The 15,113-nt window shown below is 38.1% G+C and overlaps 2 protein-coding genes across 2 annotated transcripts in view; one reads left to right on the top strand and one right to left on the bottom strand.

The window, feature by feature from the left end:
- pde11a (phosphodiesterase 11a) overlaps positions 1 to 3,763 on the top strand; it is a 41,366-nt gene extending 37,603 nt beyond the window's left edge. Inside the window, exon 20 of the mRNA XM_037686960.1 lies at positions 3,530 to 3,763. Coding sequence (XP_037542888.1) covers positions 3,530 to 3,763 — 234 coding nt within the window. The remainder of the gene's footprint in view (positions 1 to 3,529) is intronic.
- The window catches only part of osbpl6 (oxysterol binding protein-like 6), a 792,463-nt gene that overhangs the window by 103,534 nt on the left and 673,816 nt on the right, over positions 1 to 15,113 (bottom strand). The window lies entirely within an intron of this gene.

Genomic DNA, 15,113 nt, shown 5'->3' with positions numbered 1-15,113 from the left:
TGTGTGTGTGTGTGTGTGTGTGTGTGTGTGTGTGTGTGTGTGTGTGTTGTCTGCGTGGGGGCTTTCTCTCCATCCTTCCTCACGTACAAGGCTGATGTTTGGAGAATGCAGATATGGAGCTCACGATCATGCCACTGCCAATTAAACTTGCAAAAGGGGGCGAACAGAGCAAGTTCAGAGGCGGCAGAATTTTTGTCTGTGGGCGGTGAAGAATTTGTTCTTGATCTCACTCATCTCCTTTTCCTCATGGCGGCTCCTGACACTGTGGAATATTAAACCTCGTTTATATAACCTATATTACCCAGCATATGACATTTTCTTTCTCCTCTGTAATTATTCTGTGCAAACAATTTATGACGATATAAACTTCTTTTAAACCAGTAAATTAAGAGTTTGTAACAGATTTAATCAATAGGTAAATAGAGATTAAACAATTGGGAAACCTCAATAATCTTCCTCTTCATAAACAGATGTTCCTCAGGAGGGTTGAATGTAGATTAAGAAACCCAACAAAACAAATGAGACTTAAATTTGTGAAGTAAATAAGTCAGATTTGTTTCATTTATTTATGGAACAAAACATTTCATATACAAAGTATAAGAGTTGTGAAATACAGTATTTTAATGATTTTGCACTAATTATACATTGGCTGAGAACTCCTCGGACAATGAATAATCCTTGGACTGAAGAAGTCCTTCGGATGAAGGACGAAACATCTAAAAAAAAAAAAAAAAAAAAAAAAGAAACCACCCAGATGACCTGACTGAACATTGTTGGATTTGTACCTGGATTCTTGAGCATGAATTTTGGTGCCTGAGAACTATTTTGTTGTTTGTATGTTGAGCCATGAGTGGCACAGAGCTGTCACTGAGAACTGAGAAGGTTGCTGGATCGATTCCCAACCTAGGACTTTTCCCAGGTGGAGTTTGCATGTTATATCTGTGCATACCTTTTCTCTGGGAATTCTGGTTTCCTCCCACAGAACAAAAACATGCATATTAGGCATCAGATCATCAGTCATCAGATATTTGTAAAGCAATGGTTGAAAACAAGACGATCTAAAGGAAAGGAAACAGGAACCAGTATCAACGGGTCTTATTAAGTTCTGGATCCAAATTTTCAACTTTTGTCTGAAATTGTCAATATGTAAAGAGCAGGTAAGAGTGTCCCCAGCCCCATGTAAAACACGGTAGAGTCTGTATCATGGTTTAGGGCATCGTTTTGTTGAAAGGTGTAGGGGTTGTCATAGAAACGGATTTATTAACATTGAAATGTTTCAGCAGGTTTTGATCTACTGTGCACCTGGAAAGTGTGTTTGAAACAGCTGGATTTTTAGTGTAACACTGCTACTGCCAGAAAAGCATGCCTGGATTTTAAATTAATGGAGTAATTCAGACAGTGGACGTCTATCAGCTGAAAAGTCAGAACTTCGGCATCATTGAAGCGGTGTAGGAAAATTGTAACAGAGAACAGAATCCATCAATTTATCATTAGCTCAATATCGGTAAAATATACTGTTATAGACAACTTGTTGTTTGCAAAAATTAGTAAAGGCAGCCATCTTTAATAGAGGTGGCTTCAAAAGTTAATCAGCTGATGTACATCCAATGATGCGTCTATGTAGAGGCAATAAACGGCCTCCATGAAATCTGAGAAACTTCTCCTGCAGATTAAATAAATTACAAAGAAATTGACATTGGAGTCCAAAATGTGTTGTAGAATTGTTAGCCAGTAAATATTAACTTTGATCAAACTGTACAAAGCTTTATTTTTTACCTATTTTATATTTAATTGCATTTTCACTCGTGTTTTGTGGTTTTGCAGCTTTTGCGTGTTTTTCTTCCAAAATGTGAAAATATGAATGTTTTTGCACAGTGTCGTGCATTTATTCATTTATGCACTTGTTTTGTGAGTTGGACACACACACACGCACACGTGTGTGTTTGCATATAAAGCAAAGTTAACAAAACAAAAAGTAATTACACAGACCTCTTTGGAAAAACCATCAAACACAATAGACACCGCTAAACTTGCCTTGTGGGTAATTTGTCAAATGGACGGAGATGGGTTTGCTTTTTCTGCCGGTCACACCTAAATAAAAAAAATGACAAAAGCAACTAATCTCAGTCATACATGTGTTTCTAATCTTGAAAGAGCAGCTTTTTAAAGAATGAAACTATCAAATGGCTGTTTGTTTTTGTTTCTGTTACGGGTCATTCCCTCTATACTTTTCATTTGTTCTGCCTATAATCTAAATTTGATGAATAACATCCTTTTTTAAAAATCCAGACTGAATTGCTTATATAGAATTACAGCTGGCTATGAACTTTAAAAGACCAAGAAGATTGTTGTAAAAAATACTTTTCTAAATAAAACAAACAAAAAAGCTCACAAGCGCTAACTCTAGTACTTCTCAAGTTGCGCTAGAAGTGCTACAGCTAGCTGCTGCTTCCATTAGCCAATATTGTAATTTACCAATAACTATAAAACACTATGAAAAGAAATCTGTAACTTGAACTAAAACATGGACTACTAAGAAATGTTTGAGACTAGAGTTGTTTTAAGACAGTAGCCACCCACAGCTAGCATGCTACATGCAGATAGCCGTTAGCTCATCAGTTCTGTATTTCTGTCGTCTTCAAAGAGCTGTCCACAACAGTTCAGATAATTATCGTTCACAGAACCCCAGTCTAAAACCTTCCAACTATTTTTGGGTTCCAATACACATAATCCTGGTACTTTATAAGTATCTGGTACTTACAGGGCTCATACCTGGTACTTACTGGGGATTTATCAGAATCAGAATCAGAATTAGAATAAGCTTTATTGTCATTGTACCAAAATACAACGAAATTATGTTCGTACAGTCGTCCAAAGATGGGTGGAGTGCACGTGCCTCCTGTTGCTGGAGCGCGGCCTCTTATTATTGGGTATGTATCAGGTTCTTACAGGATACAGTGCATAGTCTGTAATTTTTAAATGTACATCAGGTAAGTATCTGGTAAGTACCTGTGCATATAGTGTGTACCAGATACACAATAGATATGCACACTCCATATGCACTAGTTAGGTACCCTGTAAGTATCAGATACATATATGGTACTACGTGGGTACTAGATACATACCTCGTTGGATTATACAGGTATCTGACAACTTTTTGATGGTATTCAGAAAGTACTCAACTCAATATGGCTGTATTAGGTTTTGCTACTGTTTTTGTCCATTCCCAAATACCTGATACATACACAATGTACTAAGCATGTACTCAGGATCCAGTTGTACTGTATTATGTATTGCTGCTGTTTTGTGTTGGTCCACATGTGTATGTCTACTTGTCTCACTGGTTCTTATTAGTCATAGTGAATAAAGGAAGCAACTTGTAGCAAAAAAAAAAAAAAAATCTTAAACAACTAATATAATTTGAGTATAATCTAGGAAGGAATCAAGCAATACAAATATTTTACACTGCACTCCTCCTGAGAGCTAATGCATTTCCTTTAACTTTCTGTTCTTTCCCTTGTCTCTATAGACTTTGGCCAAGTTGACTCCTAAACTTCAGCCACTGGTTGACATGATCAGAGCGAACAGGGCCAACTGGGAGGAGCTGAACAAGAAGAGACAATGTGATCAGAGGGTTCCTGTCCCTGTGAGTCCATACAGCGGTGACACCACAGAAACCAGCAGCTGCACTGTGGCCCAAAACAGCAGCATTCCCTGCTGCAGCGGCGACGCTCAAAGCAAACTGTCCAAAGCGGCGAGCTAGCTTCTCCTGGTGAACTTATAATGTCAGGTCTATTTTTTTCTCCTAAATGCAGCCAGCAGAGGCAGTGCATGCAGAGGTTCTTGGGCTCTGCTCCTCTTTGCTTTTGCTACTAGAGATGAGCTTTAGACTTGAGTGTGGCGCTATCATCGAGGTTTTTCTGCTGCCTTCAGATTCCCTGTGCTGAAGGCTGGCAGAGCTGTGTTTGACAGGCTTGTCTGAGCAGCTACAAATCAGCTGGCGACACCGTGTCACAAAGGAAACTCAAACCACTGTGTCAACATGTCAAGTAACTCCAACTATCCTGGACGTTGCACCGATTTTTGGCTAAAGACATGAAGTGTAATGTACGTCTCTGTTGTGGTTTAGTTTGCTCTTGGTATCTCTGTGTTGCTTGCATTTTGTCCAGGGGTAAAAACTTTTTTTTTTTGTAAATCTGTAAATATGCTATTGAGTTATTTAAAAGTGCTGTTTAAAAACTGCATTGCATTGGATTGGAATGTGGTTGTAGAGCTTTTGGAGGATGAAGGGGTGCAGATACAGCAGTACTTGTGACACTTGCTTGCAATGCAAATTGAATTTTCCACTCCCTCCCTTCCTGTGCCTTGTTTTGAGATCCTACTGAAAAATGCATGACCTCTCTGTCGAGGTTCCTATATATTACATAAAGTCATTAAACCTTGCTGTTTTTCTACCATTACTTTGAAAAAAAAAAACCGACTGCAGTTATGTCTTGAACTCTTGTTAGCCACAAGCTAATTTGCATATGGGAGTGTATATTTTGCCCAATTTTATAAATGCAGGTTCTCAACTTGTCACACACATACACAACGTGCCTTGAGAAAGTTCTGATATTTCAATTTATACAGGACAAACCTTCAGCTCTAATGCTTCTTCAGCTGTTACATAAAAACATGTCACCTTGGACATTTTTGGAACTTTTTTTGCTTTGTTTATGACTGAAGATTTACACGTCTTACATGATTTTTATTTATTTATCGGTAAATAAGATGCCACAGTGAGTCATTGGTTTGCTAAATTTGAAATTAAAAGTATAAAAAGAAGACGCTGGTTAGCCTGAATCTGTTCAAATGTATTATTTTACAAACAAGTCCAATTTAATTCCAGTTAATCTTGGATTACAACTTGAACCAAGACATTATTCATGTTCATTTCCATTCAGTTACTAAAGAGTTACCATTCACTGAAGTAGTGCATGTCACCCACTGCCTTTCATGAAAGGGTTTAAAATTAAGATTATTTTGACAAATTACAAATTTATAACCATTTTAGTCACACCTTGAAAATAACAATATGTGAGAGCTCATGCAATGTAAGATCTTGTGTGATCTGTTAATATTCTGGTTATGTGTTGAGAATTCATATCAGCTCCTACTACACTGAATTTTATTTCTGTCTCTAAATCTGACTAAGAGACAATTTTCTTATTGCTACATCTGATTAGGTGTGGTAGCCATATTGAATTGGAATGACTCTAAAAGGTAATCGTTGTAGTTGTACAATCCGTTAAAAACTTTGAGGGATTGATGGAAATACGTTCATGGGATTTTATTTATTCAACCTTTATTTATACATGTTAGTCTCATTGAGCCTCGAGGACTCATTTACAAGAGAAACTTGTAACAGACATTTTGCTAACAGACTGACAGACTAGTAAACACACATGGTGGTAGGCGATTATAATACAGTACAAAATCTAGTTCAATAAACTATAAAATACCAATTAGTAAAAAGCTGTTTATTAGGGATGCATGATATTGGATTTTTGGCCGGTATCCGATATGTTAAAACTTATTTGGTCGATAACCGATACCAATATTTTTCCCCTAGACCTACATACAGAGACTACACAGCTTTCTCTGCTGTGGAATTAAAATACTACATTATTCTGCATGGCCTTTGTCAATTTGGCCTGCTACAAAATGCAGATGCCAACAAGGGGGCTGAAAATGATGTAACACTTCAACTTAGATTATGTTTAATGTCAAATTTATTCATGACATTTACTCTCTCTAACACAATGGCAACATTCGAACAGTGCAAATTTGTAAATTTTCACATATCTAAACTCAACCTGTTCACAAGCAACAAGTGAAAAGCGCATAAGTAGTAGTGCATTAATAGATAAACTTGACAGTTTCTTAAATTAAAATTAACTTTAAAACAGAAGCCTTTTATATCGGTGAGGGTTTTTTTTTTATGAAATGGCCGATATCCGATATTTAACTTTATCACAAATATTGCCCAATACCAATACCATGCCGATAATATCTACTGCTTATCCAAGGAAACTAGCACACTGGTCTGAATCTTCACTTTGGTGCAATTCTCTATCCTGAGCATGCATGGAGCTGTGGGCGACAGTGGAGAGAAATGACTCCCTTTTAACAGGAAGAGACTTCCAGTATTGAGTCGAAATAGACGTCCATCTGCCTCGTCCATCTGGAATTAAGAAAGACCACAGCAAAATAAATAAATAAAACTCTACAAACAGAGAATTTGCAAATGTCAACATTTTTCAGGAAATACTTTAGCAACAAACATGACTGTGTTCAATAAGTACATATCAGGGGCTTGAAGTGTAACAGGATGCAAGACTGAATTCAGAGTAAAATCTTTGTATTTTCACATTTTCTTTTAAAACCTACGACACTAAGATTGGAGCTTCTCTTACGGCTTAATATCTGCTCAGGTACAGGTATGAAAACTAAGCTAAGTTTAGAATAAGACCATGTTTTAGCTGAAAATGTTGCACTTTGCACAGTCCTGACTCAGACTTCTCCGACTTCTGGTGACTCAGAAGTGAGGTGGAGCTATTTTGGATCACAGCTGTCGATAACGAGAATGCAATTTTTACAAGTGTGAAAAATGTCTTTTTACAAATTCTTCTGTAAATAAGACCTTTGGACAGGGATCAGATCTTATAAATGAACAGACTGAACTAAGTCACACCATGATATGGAGCATATTTCAGTGTTTCTTTAATTCAAAGTCATCTTAATGGACTTTAGCACAGTATTCAAAGCATTTCTAGGAAACACGAAGTGGAAATATCTTTGCTTCTACTAATTCTGAACATGGATCAGGCTAATCATTGTTCACTCTCTTCAGTCTTCAAAAAGAAGCTGTCAGGATCATTCCTACAAACATTCAACTTTTATTTTGTTTTGCAATCCCACCATTTTCTTTGAAAGCTCATAAATGTTACAAACACGAGAGCTTTTCATTCTGCAGAAGACTGACACACTGAAACTTGTAGTAGTGAAGTGCCCATGTCTTATCAAAGCTTTTACTTTGACATGCTCACCGTTGTTATTACAAGTGTTCTTTTCCATTAGGAGTAGGCCTTATAATTATGTTGTAGCTTTGTTAACTGGAGTTACTGTGCACATTGTGCGGCATGGATCTGTACGCTCTACTGTATTTTAATTTTGATTTCTTTGAAGAATTTAATTGAAACCAACCAGAAACAGTTTATTTTTTAATTGCATGTTTTATGCAATATTAAATCCAATCACTCGCTAAGGATGTAGCAAACAAGTGAGCCAACAAATACCTCGTATTTTAACCCGCACACACTTTATATCAACGGGCGTGCATGACTTCTTAAATTCTCTTGCATCATGTTGAGCGAGTTACATATGAATATCCTGTTCTATTTTTCTATTAGGTGGCTAACTTCTACCTGTCGTTTTTATTTCTTTGTTTTTATTGTAACAAGCTCCTTGAGTTTCTCCTCTTTTTTTTCTTTTCTCCCCGTTTGGGCTTTTGATTTAATCATGACAGTCAAATCCGAAAGAAATCCAAGGCATGAAAAAATAAAATAAATCAAAAAGCTCCTGTTTCTGTTTAATTTAAATAAAAACATAAATCTTCCATGTGTTCTCTGATTATTTTTTATGTTCATCTCCATCATCGTGATCCACTTTGCCTCTTAAACAAACTAAATTCGGCTACTTTTTTCCATTTTGAAGTTTTATCGTCTTTAAAATTTAATTAGACATGATTGTTTTAATTTGACATCTAATAATCCAATTGTGAAATGTTCAAGATTTTATTTTATTTTTTACCTTTAAGACTTTATGCTCATTGCTCTTAGTTTCAATAACAAATTGTTGAAGTGATCAGTCAGGATTTGAACGTGAAACATTCACAGAATATCTGGTGATGGAAGATAAAAGTTTTTTTTTAGAGACAAAAATAAGACACTTAACTGTAGCATTTTTAGCCATAACTTTTAATTTACAGGTTGAATGCTTATTAAACTAAAACACATTAGTTGTATTTCATTATTTTATGCATGCCACCCACAGTCTGTCCTCTTTTTCTGTTTTGAGTGTACATTTATGCAGATGGCACGTTATGTATCATAAATCTCTTTGACACTCTGCACATATTTTAAAGTTAGATGAGCCTTTCAGTCCCTTTTAAATGGCCATCTGGGAAAAGAAAAACGTTTCCCTCCCCTTGTATAAACAGAGGTTTTAATTCAGGTGACAAAAACTAAATGAATCTGTTTCAAAAGTTGTGCAACAATCTTGTCCACTGATTTAAAATATCTAAACTGTTGCACATAATTGGTCCAAAACCTCCTCTGGTTTTGCCTTCTGTTGCAATGCTGACCTCTAGTGGTCAAACATATTATTACACACAAACTGCATCAATTTAATTCTGCAGATTTAAGCAAATTTCATTGAGATATATTTAAATTTGCACAATAAAGCAAATTGCATGACACAGTATGACAAAAAATAGAAATGCATGAAACATTTATGAATCTATATAAAGGACAGATGGATCCGTGATTAATTAGCAATGTGCTACATTTTCCACATCTCCTCTATCCATTCACAACGTGCTGCCATCAAACTGCGATACAGCAGCAGAACATTTTATTGCTCAAGGCTGAGCTCCATCACTGTTGATGTGAGGCTGTGACGTCAGCCAGCAGTGTGTGGGTGGCTGCGTGGGTGAGGACGACTCCCAAATGAGCCTGCGTGTTGAGAGAAGGAAGGAAGAAAAAAGGAGGAGAGAAAGAAACCTGTCAGGAATCAAAAGGAAGTCTCTGCTGAGCACAGGATTACCTTGAGCTCTGTGTGGCGCGTGTTGAACAAACAAACCTGCTCTCAAGCTTTTGTTACCCTTCCTCTGTGTGCTTTTTCATTCAACTTTTATTTATACAGGGTCCACAGGTGAGAGTGAGAGAGTGAATGGTTGTTTGTCTCGTCTATGTGTCCCTGTGATGGACTGGAGACATGTCCAGGGTGGCCCCCGCCTCTCGCACAGTAATGGCTGGACATGGACACCAGTGACCCCCGCGACCCGAAAAGGAAGAAGCGAGTAAAGATAATGGAGGAATGGATGGATGGATAGTCTCATGGAGTCACGAGGACCCATTTTGAAGAGAGACCTACTTTAGACAGATAACATATAAAGTACAGACAACAATAATTCAACAAAAAGCTATTCAATAAAAAAATAAGCTATAAAAATAGTCAAATCAAGATGCCATATAAAACAAGGTAAAATACTAAAAACCAGAATGGAACAGAAAAAAACAAATACTTAAAATACTAAAAATTAAATGGAAACAGCCAAACAGGTGGGAGGCCAGCACTCTCTGTTTCATCTGTGCCAAGTGTTCGATAGTGGAGCCCATCAGCGTCGCAGATTCCCCTGGCTCCGTCCAATCAGAACCCTCGCTTGTTCCAATTCATGGAACAAAAAGCAATTAAAATATAACAAAAAGAAGTTATAAACACAGTCAGATCAAAATGCCATATAAAACAAGATATATACTTAAAAACTGTGAACTAAGATTTATATGCTGCCTAGCTCACCAGCTGATCCAGATCATAGACATATTCACATAGACGCCTCGTTGAGCGAGCTGGCCTGCTGCAGGTATGTTGGAGTGTCCGCCATATTGAATGTGGCAGATCTGCCAACACAACGTACTGTTCTACAAAGTGTTTTAAGTTAATACCTGTCATTCACACACACACTGTTTGGAAAACAAACAGGCACCAAAGACAACATTCATAACTGTCAACATCCATTTTCTTTTACCTGCATCTTCCTTTTTGGGTCACGGGGTCGCCGGTACCCATGTCCAGCAATCACTGTGCAAGAGAGAGGCGTGGTACACCCTGGACAGGTCTCCAGTCCATCACAGGGCCACATAGAGACAAACAAGACAAACAACCATTCACTCTCTCACTCACACCTATGGACGATTTAGAGTCACCAATCAGCCTAACATGCATGTTTTTGGTCTGTGGGAGGAAACCGGAGTACTTGGAGAAAACCCACGCATGCACGGAGAGAACATGCAAACTCCACCCAGAAAGACCCCTGGACTGGAATTTGAACCAGGGTAGCTTGCTGGCTGACAGGCAGCAGCTCTACAGGATTATATCTTTACCATGGGGTGGGGGTATTGAATATATATAGCTACAGCAATGCGATTGGCTGGTTGGGCTTAATTTTGCTCTAACTTCTGTGCAAAGATGACACGCAAATTCGTAAACCGTTCCTCATTTTCACTTTTTGATAACACAAAATACAAAGTACATTAAAGTTAATCTCAGTGTCACATTATAAACCAGGATTACCAGATTAGAGCTGGAACATGCAAGGGAGAAAACAAACAAACAAAAATAAATAAATAAAATGTAAGTCCTATAAGTCATGGGGAAAACAATGTTCATGCCTCTTTCTGATTCAAATCTAGCCTCAAGTGTGTAAAGATGCAGAACAAATTCCACCATGCTGTTACATTTAAACAAAGCCAAACCAGGGCATCTGCCACAGCCGATGTCTGCGTAAAGCACGCAGCATCATTAAGGACCACACCCACCCAGCACAAGGACTCTTCCTTCTACTACCCTCAGGCAGACAATACAAGAGTCTGCCATCGCCTATAAAGACTAAAAGACAGATATTACCCACAAGCGCTCAGATTCACATCAATGTGAGGAAGAAAGAGGAGATGGTCTTGGACTTCAGATGGTACAAACACACCTACCCCCCCCCCATCCCCCCACCCCTGAACATAGGAGGATCTGCGGTGGAAGTGGTCTCCAACTACAAGTGAGTGTGCACCTGAATGACAACCTCATCTGGAACAACACCACCACCAACCTGAACAAGAAAGCTCATCAGAGACTCTACTTCCTCAGTCGGCTGAGACGAGCTGGTCTGGGAAGCTCAGTCCTCACCTCCTTCTACAGGTGTGCAGTGGAGAGCATCCTGTGCTCCAGCATCAACGTGTGGCATGGAGGCTGCACAGCTGCAGAAAGAAAAGCTTTGCAGAGAGTTGTGAAGGCTGCACAGAAATCTGTTGGAGTCAGCCTCCCAACCATCACAGACTAGATCCAGGAAGAGGGCCACCTGCATCATGAAGGACCTCACTCACCTCAGGCAGAAAAGGTTGAGGAGCATTAAGTGTAGAACCACTAGACTGAGGAACAACTTCTACCCTGAAGCTGTTAGACTCATGAATCTCTAACCAGAATAATCACTGTGAAAGAAGTCACTGTAATTCCACTTGACTGTAAAACTGTATGTGCTGCTGATTATCCATGCTGCTGATCTTATGCTGCTGATTTATTTCACGCTGCTGTGTTCATTCGTACTCATCTGCTCACACAGACTCATGTTTGTGGTGCTGCTGTTCGGCGTATTGTTTTTGTACTATTAGTGCTTAGCGTATGTTTAGTTTAACTTTTTTCTTAGTTCATATCTTAGATTTTATTATTGTTTTTCTTTATAATTTATACTTTTGTTGGATGTAACTGGGACCCTGTGTACACAATTTCGTTTCACCACATGTACCACGTGTGGTGTGAACGACAAATAAAGAACCTTAACCTTGACCTTTTTACTAAACTCTCGATAAATAACACTGAACAACCGGCAACAACACTGCACCAAGCCACGTCTGTAAAAACAAATATGACTAATATTAGTTGTTACAGGTAATATTTGTTGCTGCTGCACTATTGATTGTTGTTCCATGATGTGTGATACATTATCTATGTATCTACCTTACCATCATAATTCAATCTCAATGCCACTCATTACCTGTATAATAACCTGTCCCACAACCTGTGTAGTTTATGTTAGTTATGTGCACTATATATCACGTGCATTTTTGCTTCTTTTACTACCTTGAAATATTTATTCATATAAATTCCTCCTGCTTCACCGTTAACATTCTACCACATTGTTATTTATTATCTCTCTTTCAGACATTGTAAATGTTATAATTACCTTTTCACTTTTTGGCACTTTATTTTGTACCTTTGTTTTTGCTTTAATATTTCTTGTTTGCTTGTTTTTTTGTTTTGTTTTATTTAGCGAGTCAAATCGGTTCTTCTCATCCTGAGCATTTCATTGTACTGTCAACCTTGTGTGAACCTGCATATGACAAATAAACACAACTTGACTTGACTGTGTGCAAAATGTCCACCTTTTGACTCAGTGGCTCGTAGAACCACCTTTAAAGTGACTTGAAGACTTGAGTGACTCGACTTGTTTTGCTGCTGTTTGAAATCATTGTCCTGCTGCATCATGACAGTTTGGTCCAGACGGCCTCACAATTGACTCTAGAATCATTTGATCTGCAGAGTTGTTCATGGGGCCAAGATCACGTTGCTGCAAAACATGCCCAAATTATCACCCCTCCACCACCATGCTTAACAGCTGGTATGAGTTTATACTCAAATGTTTGGCTTTTTCCCCAAACATAGCACTGTGCATTATGGGTAAGCATCTCTTCTTTGGTATTATCTGTCTAAGGCAGTGGTTCTCAACTGGGGCTCCCAGACCACCGGGGGTCTGAGAATGTGAACCGGTGCATGGGGGTCCGCAAAAAAAACGATTGTTTTTGATTTACAAACATGTATAGATCTGCTCACACAGACTCATGTTCATGCTGCTGTTCGATGTAATGTTTTTATTGCTATTAGTGCTTAGTGTATATTTAGTTGATGTTTTTCTTAGTTCATATCTTAGATCTTATTACTGTTTTTCTTTTGCATTTTATTGTTGGATGTAACTGGGACCTTGCGTACATATCTCGTTCCACCACATGTACCACATGAGATGCAAATGAGAAAACTCTCTGAATCTCTAAGACGTTCAAGTTTCATCCACCTGTTAAAATACACTAAAATGCAGGAAATCACATCTGCTTTATTCAAAATTTTCTGGGGAAGGAAAATTATATGAATTCATTCACTTTTTAATAGGTAAAAGTTTTTGAAGTGGTTTTTGATACTGTTAATGTTCTCAAAACTGTCATTTTTGGAAGTTGAAATAAAAAATGGTATTGTCTTGAATTTAAAATACCCCATGTTTAAAAGTATAAAAATTGTATTAGCACTATTAAAAAACAGGTTTTAAGTATTTAGGTTACACAAATATTCCCATTGCATTAAAGAGACAAATTGAAGAAAACTATTTAATAAACATGAGGGTTATGAGGGGGTCCCTGAAACTTTTTCTCCCCTGTAAGGGGTCCCTGAACTTAAAAAAAATATGAAAACCCCTGGTCTAAAGGACATTGTTCCAGAAGTCGTGCAGGTTCAGGTGCAACTGGGCAAACACCGTGCATTCACACCAGCCCTGGTTAGTCCGCTTTAATCGAACTCTAGCTCGTTTTCCTAGAAAGTCCGGTTCGTTTAGGGAGGTGTGAACGCGCCATCAAACTCTGTCACGGAACAAAAAGGCAAACTCTGGCCCGGGCTAAAACCTAGGTCTTGATCCGGTAGAAGAGAACTCCAGCGCGGTTCGAGTGCAGTGTGAATGTAAACAGACCGGACCCGCTCCGCAGGACAAACAAACACGCATTTCTCTGACTTTATATGGAGCTGTCAGCTGTCTTGTGTGGAAAAACAATATTCTCCATGGTCTTCTGTCTCATCTTCTGCTCATGCCAAGTCCATTTTTGAAAAATGACAAAATATAACTCCTAAAACTTGACGCCACTTCGTTTTTATTTTTATTTACAGAAGACGACGTGTCTTCAGAGGTTTTTGTGTCGTTTCTTTCAGTAGTTCTTGGTGCAGCGCCCCCACAGGCGAGCGGGGGAACAGGTTGGTTCAACAGGTTGACTCGACTACACAGTGCAGTATGAATGCAAACGCACCAGCTCAAATGTAAACAAAAGCTCATGAATATTGGTCCCGAACCGAACAGAGTCTACCGGACTATCTGGTGTGAAAACGACCATAGTCTAGAGAAAACAACTTTCCTCCTGCAACCCTTCCAAACAAAACGTACTTGTTCAGTCTTATTTTGTCTTGAACTTTGACCTTTACCTGCAAACTGAGGCCTGGGAAGTCTGACATGGAGCACTTGGGGGAGTTTGTAGTGCGGACGACACCCATTCTTGGCATTTTGTTTATTACGCAAGTGTATGCTCCAGACCAGCAAACTGCAAAATACATTTTGTTTCAGAACTTGAGAACCAGAGGATTTTTTTTTTTAAATTATGACTTCATACACAAAATCTTAGAATTCATCCTTTAAATCTTTTTTTTGAAAATGCTTGAGATGAAAAAATGAACACCTCGAGTGTTTTAGTTCAGTTTATTGCACAAACAGCAGTGACAAAAGGTACCTTAGATGTTACAATGTTACAGACAAAAATAGGGGTAACATTCAAAAAGTTGTTTGACACAAAAGATAATTTCAGGTCCTAAAAGAGTCAGTCATTTGGAAGATTTTTCTCTCTTTTTGAACAGAATAAAGTGATCTTGTAAAATGCGAAGCACAGATCAGACGGATAAAAAGATGAACATTTCAAAACGAGTGACGAGCTCAGTATCAAAATGTAGTACATTACGGCGTCCGTTCCAGAAAATCCTTTAGCACAAGACTAAACTACTCAAATGTTGAAGGCGCTGAGGAATATTAGAGGGGAAAGCACTAATTAATAAGTACTTGTCAGAAAAAGAACATGAATCATTTATTAAATCTAAAGTTTTAGCAGGTGTAACAGTCAAATATTTACACATTAAAGATGTTATCTTTGCATATACTATACAAAAAGTAAGTTATTAAATATCAATGGAAGTAGTGGGTATGAAATCAAATGCACGTTTACACAATCTGATGAATTGAGTCTTTGGTTCGACGTGAGCACCACCCAAAACTGAAAACATTTGAAACACTCGTGTTCAAAATGGCTTTTTCCCCCTCGATCTTCACTTCGCTTCCTCAGTAACAAAAGTCACAGAACAAAAGCTTTCAGTAAGAAAACTAAACACAAAAAGGTACAAACGTGTAGACATGGATGGGGTCGTTACAAACGAACTAACGGGAG

Source organism: Nematolebias whitei, chromosome 13, assembly GCF_014905685.2.
Source record: "Nematolebias whitei isolate Nwh7 chromosome 13, NemWhi1, whole genome shotgun sequence".
Taxonomy (NCBI): domain Eukaryota; kingdom Metazoa; phylum Chordata; class Actinopteri; order Cyprinodontiformes; family Rivulidae; genus Nematolebias; species Nematolebias whitei.
This window is presented reverse-complemented; position numbering and strand designations above follow the sequence as displayed.